At 39.6% G+C, this 13221-nt stretch overlaps 1 protein-coding gene across 1 annotated transcript; it reads left to right on the forward strand.

Annotated features, from left to right (window-relative positions):
* The first annotated feature begins 1600 nt into the window (after positions 1-1600).
* Positions 1601-3746, forward strand: LOC146500165 (olfactory receptor 10J4-like). The gene is made up of 2 exons (XM_085136528.1): positions 1601-2529; positions 3629-3746. Exons 1-2 carry the CDS (start codon positions 1604-1606, stop codon positions 3744-3746), a joined length of 1044 nt encoding a protein of 347 aa, XP_084992654.1. The 5' UTR covers positions 1601-1603.
* The last annotated feature ends 9475 nt before the right edge of the window (positions 3747-13221 follow it).

Here is a 13221-nt window from a genome sequence, read left to right on the forward strand (position 1 = left end):
GGGAGGAGTAGACTTAGCAGACATGTTTGTGACTTGAACAGCAGGAAAAGAGGACGACCGTCATTGGAAGATGATCCAACATCCCATCAAGCTGCTCCACCTCCACTTCAGCGGATCGTTGCACCATCGGTTGACGTCAGACTCGACCGATGCAATCATTTTCCCATTCATGCTGAGAGACGTGGACGTTGCAGACTGTGCATGGCTACATGCAAATGGCCTGCCTGAAGTGCAAAGTACTTCTGTGCTTTACGAAAGTTGGAGTACCACACCACAAAGTGACATGCCAACATGGCCTACTCAATGAGGATTTGAGATTTTAGATTTGGATCCCATATTGTTTTTGTTGTTGTTCTGTTACTGAAAAGCACTTTGTTACATTGTTTTGAAAGGTTGTATACAAATAAAGTTAATGTTCATATCATATTCAGTCTTCAGTGTCAATTTACCACACCGGGCCAATATTGTAAATTCGCAACATCCCAGAACTCCTTGCATGTGAAGGTCTCACTAAAAAAAAGTCAGGATTCTATTGTACTACCCCATATGATAATTTTCCCCAAATATCAGATTTTTCCTGGAACTAAAACTTAATTTGAGCCTGAGAGGGTTAAAGAGGCCATGAGGAAAGCTGCAACAACCAAATATTTGCAGAGAGTAAGGCAAGTTGTAAGGAGCTGAATGAGAAGAACAATACCTGGGCAATCAACACCTGCAGAAACCTGAGAAAGAAGAGGAGCAAGGAGACAAACAATCATGGGAGGACAGATCCCTGCACAGTATGTATCACCGGCAGATAGAAGACATGGCTGACATCCAGAACTCCTATCAGTGGCTGGACTGAAAGACAAAACACCAATGTATGAATCATGGCAGCACAGGAACAAGCTCTAAGCATAAGATCCATAAACACTTAGTTCTACCACACCGGGTAAGACCCCTGGGGCAGACTTTGCAAAGATGCCTCTGAAACAATCCAGCACATAAGAGTACAGTGCAAGATGCAAGCAGGCAGGACACACATACAGTAGAACGCCATAACCAGGTGGCCAGAAGTATATCAATTAACATTTGTGCAGCATATGTCCTTGAAGTCCAGAGGTCATCACCCAAGGTAGCTGAAAATGACCAAGCTAAGTCTGGGGCTTCCTGATATAGACAGACAAACTGGTGATATCTATCCAACCAGACGCAATAGTGGTGGACAAGCAGAGGGAGATGACTGTAGTGATAGATATAGCTATATCAAGTGTTAACAACACGAGGATGAATAAACATGATAACCTTGAGACTTGAGAAAATGTAGTGTGAAGGCAGTAGTGGTTTCCGTGGTTTCCGTGGCTTTTTTGCTTTTATACTAATCCTATACTATTTCCAGGGGTTTAAAAAAATGGATGGGCAACCACAATGAAGTGCATAGGACTATAAACGTCAATTTGTCAGATTCCCTGAAGTTGTTTACATGTTAGTGGAGAACTTAATGAGTCCCATAGAGGATGGAAGGTTTTCTGATAAAACAAAGCCACAAAACAGAGACAATTACTTACCTTCTTAGTTCAGTGAAGGAAATATATTACTACAGTACTTTAAAGCATTGTTTTTAATGGATGTTGAATTAAATGTAACATTGTTAACTCTTGGTGGGTTTGCAGAATTGCACAAATACAGATATCTTTATTTTGTGGTTATATTCACATTATATATTCTGATTCTCTGCTTTAATTCCACTATAGTGTACCTTATTTGGACTTGCAAAAACCTTCATGAGCCAATGTATATTTTTATTGCAGCTTTGTTAATCAACTCTGTTCTTTACAGCATGATTATCTATCCGAAGCTCTTATCTGATGTTTTGTCTGAAAAACAGACTATATCATATCCACTCTGTCTCTTCCAAGGATTCTCATATTACACCTCAGCTGGGTCAGAGTTTTTACTGTTGGCAGCAATGGCATATGACAGGTATGTGTCTATATGCAAACCCCTGCAATATCCAGTTATTATGAATAGAATAACTATATATGTGTTTCTGATTTTAGCTTGGCTTATACCTGCTTTTGAGATTGCAGTGTCATTTGTGTTTTATTTTAATGTAAAACTCTGTAGTTTTACTCTGACAGGAATTTTTTGTAACAATTCAATTTACAGGCTTCAGTGTGTGCCCTCAGTCACAATATCTATATATGGTGTAGTCACGTTGATAAATATTGCCCTTCTACCAATGCTTTTCATACTTTTTTCATATATCAGAATTCTAAGAATATCTTACAGTTGTTGTAGAGAAACAAGGAGAAAAGCTCTAAAGACATGTTTACCCCACCTACTGGTGTTAATCAACTTTTCCTGTTTTTTTTTCTTTGATATAATTATAGTTAGACTGGAAACTGATCTATCAAACACTCTACGCTTGACATTGACGTTTCAGTCAACTTTATTCCATCCTCTTTTAAATCCAATCATATATGGACTCAAAATGAATGAAATTTTTAAACACATCAAGATGTTGTTGTGTCAGGTTGAACAACACTGGTATTACTGCACCATTATCAAATGTATGGGATTTCATTGTAATGTGAGTTAGATAAAAGAGTTTCTTATCTCTGATTTGACATGCAAGATAGAAGGACAGAAATCAACATTTATATAAACGTTGATCTCTGTCCTTCTACTGACAACAAGACGGTAAACATAATGGTCATAAAACAAAGATAAACTATTTCTTAAACTGTTGCTGGTAATGTTTGAAGTCTAAGCAGTTCATATGCCTGCGTTTCACATTTTTCCTTCTTTTTTGTCACAGGTTATCTTTTACTATTGTGAGTTGTAAGCGCAAAAAATAATTTAGTTAATCAATTGCTACCTCTCTACAATGCTGAAAGGCATTTTTCGTACTGTCACTGTCATATGTCAGTGAAGGACAAAGAACAAATTAAGTTTTTTTTTTCATATATATATGTATATATAAAAATATGCAAAAGTTTCAGGCAGGTGAGAAAAAAAAATGCTGTAAATAAAGAATGCTCTCAAAAATGGAGGTGTTAATTATATATTTTCTTCAATCAACATGGAATTATCTTAATATAAATGTATCAGTTCTGATACATTTTCAGATAAATGTTTTTCAACTTTTTTATATTTTTTCATTTTTACTTTATTACTGATTCTTATTTGCAATATGCTACAAGTGCAACATGGATGGAAGTAGTAACACTTTATAACTGTTGCTTAAGGCCCTGCATCTTCATCTCTTGTCGCATATTATTGTTCTTGAAATCTTGAAAAGTACAATCCCAGTTACAAAAACTGGGGACACTGTGTAAAATGAAAAACAAAACAAAACAGAATTTAATAATTTGCCATTCTCATAAACCCATATTTTACTCACAATAGAACATGAGAAACATATCAAATGTTTGTTTGCTTTAGGGCTAATACCTCATGATTGGCATTGCAAATTTCTGTTTTTTTCCATACTGTATACAGTGTATTGTAGGTACGTTTTGGAAGTAGAGTGTTACTCTGATACTATCAGATACAGCACTTCCTCACAAACCCTCACAGGAATGTGGCATTGATCATAAATCTGTTGTTATGGCATGCACTCTACACCCCTTCTTTAACTCTACAGGCCTGACCAGAGCGCAAGAGGTGGTTGTCATGGTAACAAGGGTATTGCCTGCAAAAGGGCATCTCCAAATAGCGAGATGCCCAGAGAGCTGCAGAAGAAGAAACATGAGCTGGTATGAGACCTAATGCCACTCTCAAGTCGTTTGACCAATCATGTTAACATTCAGTTTCTTTGACTCATAAAAGTGTATACCACCCTGGCGCAAGTGCCTTTGTCTCTGAGCCAGAGAAAGGAGATCCATGGCGCCATGTAAATGGTAAATGGCCTGTATTTATATAGCGCTTTACTAGTCCCTAAGGACCCAAAGCGCTTTACATATCCAGTCATCCACCCATTCACACACACATTTACACACACATTCACACACTGGTGATGGCAAGCTACATTGTAGCCACAGCCACCCTGGGGCACACGGACAGAGGCGAGGCTGCCGAACACTGGCGCCACCGGGCCCTCTGACCACCACCAGTAGGCAACGGGTGAAGTGTCTTGCCCAAGGACACAACAACCGAGACTGTCCAAGCCGGGGCTCGAACCGACATCCTTCCGATTACAAGGCGAACTCTGACGAATGTAAAACAACTAAAAATTCTAAATATTTCAATGATAAATTGTGAAAACTTAAAATTGGAGCATATTGTCTTCTCTCTCATAAAAAAAAACCTCAACAGTTTCTTAGTTTAGCTTTCTTGTTCTTATGTTCTTCTGATTATGCAGTTTATCCCTGTTGATTCAGGTTTATTTTAGGGTAATTAGTTTACTTTAGATTTTCTCATTCTGTCTTGTCCTCAGTGTCTTGTCTCCATTTTAATGTACCTCCTTGTGTCACTCTCTCGCTCTCTCGCTCTGTCTTGCTTACTTTGCCTCTCTGTGTGACCCTCATTCTCTCTCTCTCTCTCTCTCTCTGTCTATCGCTCTCCCTCTCTCGCGGTCTCTCTCTATTTCTCTCGCTCTGTCTTACTTATATCTCTGTGTTTTGTCTCTCTTACCTGTTCCCATGTTCCTCTTTTTTTGTTTCGTCCTTGTCTCTCTAGTCTGTCATGTTGCAGTGTTCCCTAATCCAGAGGCGGAGGCAGACATTTGATACACCCGGGGCTTAGCCCTAAAGGGTAGTATGCATGTGGGATGGGGGTAGAAATGACTGAAAGAGTAATAGGCTCTGTTTTGAGTTTTGTTCAAAAAAGAATGACTTCATGTAGGAAAAAATATATATCACGTATGCAGGACACCTTAAACTAGTTTTTTAATTAAGCAGCAAGGCAGAACAAAGTCGGGGCTGTATCAAGACATGAGGACTAAACCCCAATTCAACCAGACCCAGAACTGATCCGGAGTTAAAACAGGACTACAACAGTTCAAAATCAGGACTACTTGGGACTTAACCAAGACAGAACCAGAATCAAAACTAGATGATAGTAGCACTGAAAATAATCATAGACCTGCACTACACTTATTTTTTAATTCTACCAAAGTAGACTATTTAGATTGAGAAAAGTTTATATAATTATTTAGCCTTGTTGTGCAAACAAGCCTGCATAACTTAATAAATGTAGAATTTGAAAAATAGCAAACCTAAAAAGAAACACTAGGTACGAGATACATGAGTACCTATGATACGGTGATACTTTTGGTAAACAACCATTTGACTAACATGTGTGTCTCACCTGCTCTTGTTCCCTCTCTGTTCCTCTCTCTCCCTCTTTGTGCTGACAATCAAGCCAAACACCAAAATCATCAAATATACAATTGAAACCAGATATTTACATACTCTTCAGATAAAAACACAAACACTTTTTATTTGTAACATCAAATCAGACTAAATGTTTATTTTTTTAGGTTGATAAATATAAAAAACACATTTGTTAACTTTAAGAGTAAAGAGAGAAACTATCTGTATTTCTTAATTGTACATGGCACCAAATTGTATTCAAAATTGAGCCACACTTATGGAGCTCCACAAGTCTTTTCCTGGTGTTTTGGTTGATATCTCTTGATTTTCCCATGTCAAAGAAACAGGCTCTGTGTTTTGCCTTATATGCATCCACGGGTGTGCCACCAATTTACTCACATGGACTCTACTAACCTATCAGAAGCTTCTTCAGCTCAGAACGTGTCAATGGAAAATTGTACTTAGTAGTCAGTATAAGCTTTTAATGATATAAGTTTACATGTGATAGAATACTGCATGATGACCTCTTTATTACTTAGAACTGATTGTTCTTTATAAAACTTGTTCTGATATTTTTATCTGAATCTTCCCACAGTGATAGTAAGAAGCTGAACAAGCAGTTCTGACCTCTTACCAGGAAAACGAGCTGCTTCCCACATTCCACCACACACACACACACACACACACACACAAAATCACATACGCACATGCTCACGTACCAACATTCCACTGAACAAATATATTCATTATTGTATTACTTTTCTTGTGTATAAATAAAGACAAGTGCAAGAACAGAGTGCTGATCACAGGGCCCCCACTCTCGTGTGAGCGCTCTGTAACCGCCTTTGCAAGTAAAATCTGCAGCGTGTGTGTGTCTTCACTCTTAGACTCTCAGCTGAAGAAGTGTCTTTTAGAATAAATCTCTTGACATTTATTTTGGTCCTTCAAGAGCCGGATCAGAAGCATCAGAACTGTTATCTGTGACTCTGTTCCAGTGATCTGGCGCACTGATTCCTGACGCCGTGGGGAGCCAGCACCGAAGCCTGTGCACAGCCCTCTTAGACGAGGAAGAAAGCCGTGAATTCGGGTCTGGGCCGGTCTGGTCCACGGCGGTGGGATTCAGTTTGACGATCCGAACCACCAGTGAGACGTCTGAGGGTGAGAAACGCTATTTTGATATATAAAACCGCCGAGAACGTTTAAGAAACGCGTGACATAGGTGACAAAATAGGTTTAAGTTTGCCAAAAGGCCAAAAGGAACTGAGATAAAATAGGTTAAGTTCGCCAAAAAGAACTAAGTTTAGACTAGTTTTAGAGGTAGCCGGAATTACCTCGTGACAAATTGTTAAAGAAACGCTTAAAATAGGTTTCAGTTCGCCAAAAGGAACTGTGTTTAGACTGGTTTTAGAGGTAGCCGTAAAATACTTTGTGACAAATTAGCGCGCAAATGTCTATATGTGTATGTGTCTGGAAGTAAGTTGATTTTACAGCACAATACGCTGCTGAACTACTTCCATTTTGTTTTCTTTGTTTGAGGCTCACGTACTGGTGACAAAGGAGAACGGTTGAGTTTTGTCTCATAAAACTGATACCGCTTCATTTTTTTAGAAGTGAAGTAGAAGGGCGTATTAGCAACCACTCTGAAGTCAAGCGTGCCAGTGACGGCCCAGCAAAATCTTTGAAAATGGAGAATAAACAAGCAAAATTAACACCTGATGAGGAATGGTTAGAAAAACAACAAGCAGGAATAATCCAAAAGAAAGGGAGAGGAATGCATAATGGAAGAGCAAGAGGTAGAGGCAGGCCTAGACACACACCAAAAAGTGACTTTAGCACTACATGCTGGAAGTGTGGAAAAGAGGGACATTTTGCACGTAACTGTAAGAAACAAAGAAGACCGTGACTCAGAACAGGATAGCAGCTCAGGTGAAGAGAGCAGTTCAGACTAGGAAGAACATAATAATCCCTCACCAAGTGAAAATTAGAGATCAAAGTAGTTTAAAGTAGTTTAAAAAGGGCTGGAAACAGACCAGACTGAATACATATAAATACAAAAGGAAAAAAAAAGTAAAATAAACAGAAGGCTAAATTAAATTAGAGCTTAACTGTAATGTATTCAAACTAATAATAGGAAGGATAACAACCTGTAAACTGGTATTAACAATGAAACATAGTTGGGATGAAGACCATGCCCAGAATGAATAGAATGAATGAAAGCAGATAATTCACACAAACACATATTAAATGAAATAGAGAGATGCATAAGGTATATTAAGGTTGTGTCATTGTTCAGCCAAGGAAAGTTTGTGAAAAGGAAAATGTCTCCAGCTTGGGAAAGGGTGAAACTGCAGATCACCCGCAGCCCTTGATGGACACAAAATAAAATATAAATAAAATATTGTAATATACTATTGCTGTTATATAAAAAGATAATAGCATTAATAATGAACTAATATTAATATGAAGATGCACTTTATAGTCAGTTATGATGTGAGGTGGATAATTGCTAAAAGTAGTCTGCATCAAGCTTAAGGTTTGCTCAAAATCAGTACAATGACATATGAGATGAAGAAAATAAAGAAAATATCTAAACTAATTAAGTGCATAGAGGCACTTGACCTGCTTGAAAACCTGTCATCCTAGATGAGACATTATTGAGATATAGAGCACACCTATACTAACAACTAATAAGCTAAACCCTGTACACAACAGCTAAAGCTACAAAATTGAGAAGCTGAATTAAATATGTGGTCACTGCTAAGCTGATGAGCAAGTAATACGTTTTCTTTAGAGCAGGAGCTGCATGCTATTAAAGCTGCAACATGCAGCTGTCTGTGAGCTCAACTTTTTTCCCCTCATACGTCTGATTTGTTTTTGGCAGCAGCCTTTTTTGTGTCCTGACCCTGTGTGTAAAGCGTTCATGCCGTCAGCAATTTGTTTTTTGTTTGTTTGTTTGAAAAATAAATAAATTTGTGATCACACCTGGGGATCACAGTGACACATAATGATTAGGCATATGATTTACTAATGCAGGTGAAGTTTTTTATAAAATTCAAGGAGAACAGACAAGAACAGCATCTTCAGTTGTGTCTTGGCTGTTGTTCTCTGTGTAGTGAGCTGAGTTTTGTTTTTTGTTTTTTTGTTGTTTTTTGACGTGTTGCTTGAGTGAGGACTACTGTGACTTCTGAAGTGGCTCTCACCATGCGACCTTGATGATGATAAGTTCAGAGCCAGCTGAGAGCTGGGTTGTCTGCTTTGTTTTAGGTGACAAGGCAGAAAAGTTAAAACTTAGTTTCTTGTTTTGAAAAAAAAAAAAGGAGGTTTTGTGTTTCTCAGCCAAGAACAACTACAATTTCATTTTCAGTTTTTGAGAAATGAGAATTAATAATAATAATAATAATAATAATAATAATAATAATAAAACAGATGTTTTTTTTAAAGTGATGAAGAAAGCTAATACTGCAAAATACCGTCTAGTGCATGATCTGTGAGCAATAAACGAAATCACTGAAATGATGCCACCAGAAGTAGCAAATCCCCACACTATACTGAATCAAGTCACTCCAAAAGAACAATGGTTCTCAGTGATAGACTTATCAAACGCTTTTCTTTTTTTTTTCTTCAGTGCCTTTACACCCAGACTCACATACTTAGGGCACACCCTCTCAGGTGAAGGCAGAAAGCTACTAAACAAAAGAAAAGAAGCCATACAAAATGCGCCACAGACACAAAACTAAGCATTCACATTCTTTCTAACTGTCAGTGAGCCTGAGTGATGACCTTGGCTCCCTGTTTTTCTGCTTCCAACAAAAGGTGGGGGTGAAGCTCCCGTGCAATGTGCTCTGAAAAAAAACCCTTTCTTAACACACGTGAGAGAAAGGCAGCTGTTGAGAAAATTCCCTTTTGGGTGACACAGGCCCACGGGCCCTGCATGCAAGCGTACTAACACACATACATGCAATGAAGAACAGCTTACACTACAGCATACACTATACATGCTCCTATATCTCTCATTGGTGTTAAAGCAGGGAAAACTTAACAGAGTTTTGTTATCAAATGTTGAATTTATCCACTGCTGACATTTAACTCTCCGGATTGCAGGACAATAGGTGAAACGTTTGTGAAAACAGAGAAGAATAAAATAAAGACATAGAGAGAGTCTGGTATGACCAAGCAGTAATCAGACAATAAAAGAGGACATTTCCCTACACCACCTCACCCATTTCATACAATTCACATGGACTTCATTGAATTGAATAAGTGTCAAAGCTCAAAATATGCTCTAGTAATTGTAGATGTTTTCTCAAAATGGCCAGAAATCTACCCAGTGAAAAAAGCAGACGCAATCTCAGTTGCAAATTGTCTATGCAACCATTTCATTCCAACATATGGTATTCCTACTCTGATGAGATCAGATAATGGAACCCATTTTGTAAATGACGTGATCAGCAAAGTATCTGAAGCACTGGGTTTCAGTATAAAACACCATTGTGCCTACCATCCACAGAGTACAGGATTAGTGGAAAGAACAAATGGCACTATAAAACAAAGGCTCAGGAAAACAATGGAAGAAACTGGAAGACCATGGCCTGAATGTGTAGGCCTAGTGAAAATGTGGATGAGAATAACACAAGGAAATAACAAACTGTCCCTATTTGAAATTATACATGGGCAACCTTTTTCACTATCAGTTACTAGTGAGCCAATAGATAAATCAATCTGTGAAACCACTCTGGCAGATTGGATGACTCAATTGTTGACAAACAGAGAATTTGTTTTGAACAACAAACTGCTGCAAGACTTCTTCTATTTCCTGCAGGTTGAAGCCAGGTGATTAGATCCTTGTCCGAGTACTCCAAAGAAAGATTGGAGCTCGCCACGGTGGGAGGGTCCATACCAAGTGCTTCTGACTACTCCAACTGCCTGCAAAATAGCGTAAAGACCTTCCTGGATACACCAAAGCCACTGCAAGAAAGTTGAGGTCCCAGAGGATTCCACTTCCTTTGCAGAAATCAACTAGTAAGGGAAAGTTTCACCCTCGCTTGGTTGCTTCAGTGGTGAGGGTGAAGTGCTGATTGAGCATTGCTCGCACTTCCACCTCCAGCCATTGGCCAACTCTTGGGTAACCAAGCAGTGGGGTGTGATGGACCTGTGTGCAACCATGGGAAGGTGGACCCTCTTGGTTACCTTGACTACGATGCTCACCCTTACAGGACCCCAGCTGATGCTGACAACAGCTGAACCACGAGGCAGACAGAAAAGATCGACAAGACAAATCCATCGACCTTTTACACCCTTCACGTCAACCTTCTAGGAGGGTTACAACACAAGAAAATCACCATTGAAGACGTTAGACTTGATAAAGGAGCATATGATCAACTTTTCTGGATCAACTTCAATGTGACAAACTGGAATACATCCATCCACTTCCCAGTGTTCTTGGACCAAACCCCAGGGAAGAACCACTCCATGTGCTATAAACAAAGCAAAGGTAACAGGCCGCTTGGAAACACCACTAACTGCAACCGGACCGCTGGAGTAGGAGAAGGTGCCCCTGTGAACACGACTGGACCATCTAAAGGTACATGCTGGGTGCAAGGAATGGCCTGGCTATGTGGACAACGGGCATATTTCATACTGCCCCCAGGCTGGACAGGAACATGTGCTCCTATATTCCTGTCAGACAACACTTTCAGGATGACCGCAGTAAACACCACTTCTACAGTATGCTGGAAAAGAAGATCAACGTTCCCTAAACTTCAACCACATGACCTGATATGGGGAAGCGACGTACCCCAGGAATTCAAAATGTGGACTACCGGATAGAAAGTAATCCATACATTGTTCCCCTGGGTGGGAACCGGAAAAAACATGCTGAGGATTGAAACTCTGGACTACCGTTTTGGACTTTTCCTGAACGCTTCATGCAAGATCAACGAACAGCAGAATCAGGAAATCAATGGATTACGGATCGCAGTGATGCAACATCGAGTAGCTCTGGACATGATACCAGCAGAGAAAGGGGGACTTTGCGTCCTCTTCAACAACACCTGCTGCACTTACATACCAGACAATGTACACCCATCAAACATGACTGACGCCCTGAACGCCTTGAGACAGATCCAGCAGGCCCAAAATCAGGACTATGTAAGTAATACAAGTGACTGGTTTTCTTGGCTTTACACTGGCTTCTAGCTACAGGTGCTAAAAAGACTACTCATTGGAGTTGGAATATTTTTACTTTTATTTTGTGTTTTTGTAACATGTATCCTGCCATGTCTAAAACTCATGATAAACCGCATAATTGTTTCCACTGTTGCTGCATACATAGCCGTGACAAATGATGATGATGATGACCCTGACCTGTTGGAATGTGAAGACTTTGTGTGATTAATGATGATGTGACAGAAAATGTACAACAAGATGTTACATACTGAACAGAGCGCTGATCACAGGGCCCCCACTCTCATGTGAGCGCTCTGTGACCGCCCTTGCAAGTAAAATCTGCAGTGTGTATGTGTCTTCACTCTTAGACTCTCAGCTGAAGAAGTTTCTTTTAGAATAAATCTCTTGACAGAATGGAATCGTCTGGAGTTTTCTTATTAATTAACAATAAACTTAGTATATGTATATGTACTCCTAAATTTGATGAAAGTGATAAAAAATAGACAGCTCTGTCTCTCTTTATTCTGACATTTAAATAATTCAAAAGATATTTCAATATTTATTTATCCGAAACAAAACAAGTTTACTCTAAATTGATGTTGTACAGTAAAAAATGTTCTTGTGTTTTCCATAAAGTGTATGTAAATATCTGGTTTAAACTGTGAATATACTGCTGTGTATTGAAATTCCTCTTGTTTTGCATAGAAATATAGTGAACAACATACAAAGCATGATGTATAAAATAACATCTACCTGAGTGTTTTCTTTAAAAGAACCCCCTTATGTCCATTCTTGTATATCAGTACATTACTGAAACCGATTTATTTAGCTGTGGAGGGAAACAACTGAAAATATGAAATAAACACACATGTAAGCTAAGACTCTCTAAAGAAACAGCATTGTTGTTCGGCTTTTCATTTCGCCATTTGTTGATTCACTTGAAGAACAAGTAACGTAATATGGGTCAAGTAATCAGTTTGATATCAATCTTTCGTGATACACCGTCATATTTACATTATTTGTACAGTATGAATAATTTGCTTTGGTACCTGGTCAAACTTCAGTTCTCCTCTGTCTGCCTGTCTCCACTTCTCCAACAGCAAACTCGCAGGCAGCAGCTCCCCTCGCTCAGTCGCTTAGCGTCTGAGCTCGGATCATACCAATATTAGGGGGGATTTACGCACAGTCGTAAATTCCCACAGTGTGCACTATGTGCTTCGAATATTGTGTGTAGTTTTTGTTTTATACAGTTGTCAGCCAGGCATCTAACTATGAAAAAAATTACACTCCAAAAGACCCCGGGCTTCTGACAAAACTGGGCTTAAGCCCAGTAAGCCACCCCCCCGCCACTGCATGACAGCTGAGCATAAAAGCTGTAAAATTACAATAAGAACACATCCTCAAAAATGACGTAATTTGGTTCTTAGTGAATGGTTTGGCTCCTCCGTGAATCACTACCTTATCATGGTGGAGGGGTTTGTGTGTCCCAGGGATCCCAGGGGCTATGTTGTCTGGGGGCTTTTGCCCCCTGGTAGGGTCTCCCATGGCAAATTGGTCCTGGGTGAGGGAAGAGACAAAGAGCGATTCAGAAGACCCTTATGAATAGAACATCGAGGGAACAGTTTACCCTGCCCGGGATAGGGTTACCGGGGCCCCGCCCTGGAGCCAGGCCCGGGTAGGGTGCCCGAGGGCGAGCGTCTGGTGGACGGGCCTTAGTCCATGGGGCCCGGCAGGGCAAAGCCCGAAGAGGAGACATGGG

The sequence above is a fragment of the Neolamprologus multifasciatus genome, chromosome 16 (genome assembly GCF_963576455.1).
Source record: "Neolamprologus multifasciatus chromosome 16, fNeoMul1.2, whole genome shotgun sequence".
In the NCBI taxonomy this organism is placed as follows: domain Eukaryota; kingdom Metazoa; phylum Chordata; class Actinopteri; order Cichliformes; family Cichlidae; genus Neolamprologus; species Neolamprologus multifasciatus.

What these genes read in the sequence shown, in the direction of transcription:
- LOC146500165 (XM_085136528.1), top strand. Translation starts at nt 1,604, where the DNA reads ATGGATGTTGAATTAAATGTAACATTGTTAACTCTTGGTGGGTTTGCA. An exon ending in TGTCAGGTTGAACAACACTG is followed by an intron (nt 2,530 to 3,628) that starts GTATTACTGCAC and finishes TTAACTCTACAG; the next exon opens with GCCTGACCAGAGCGCAAGAG.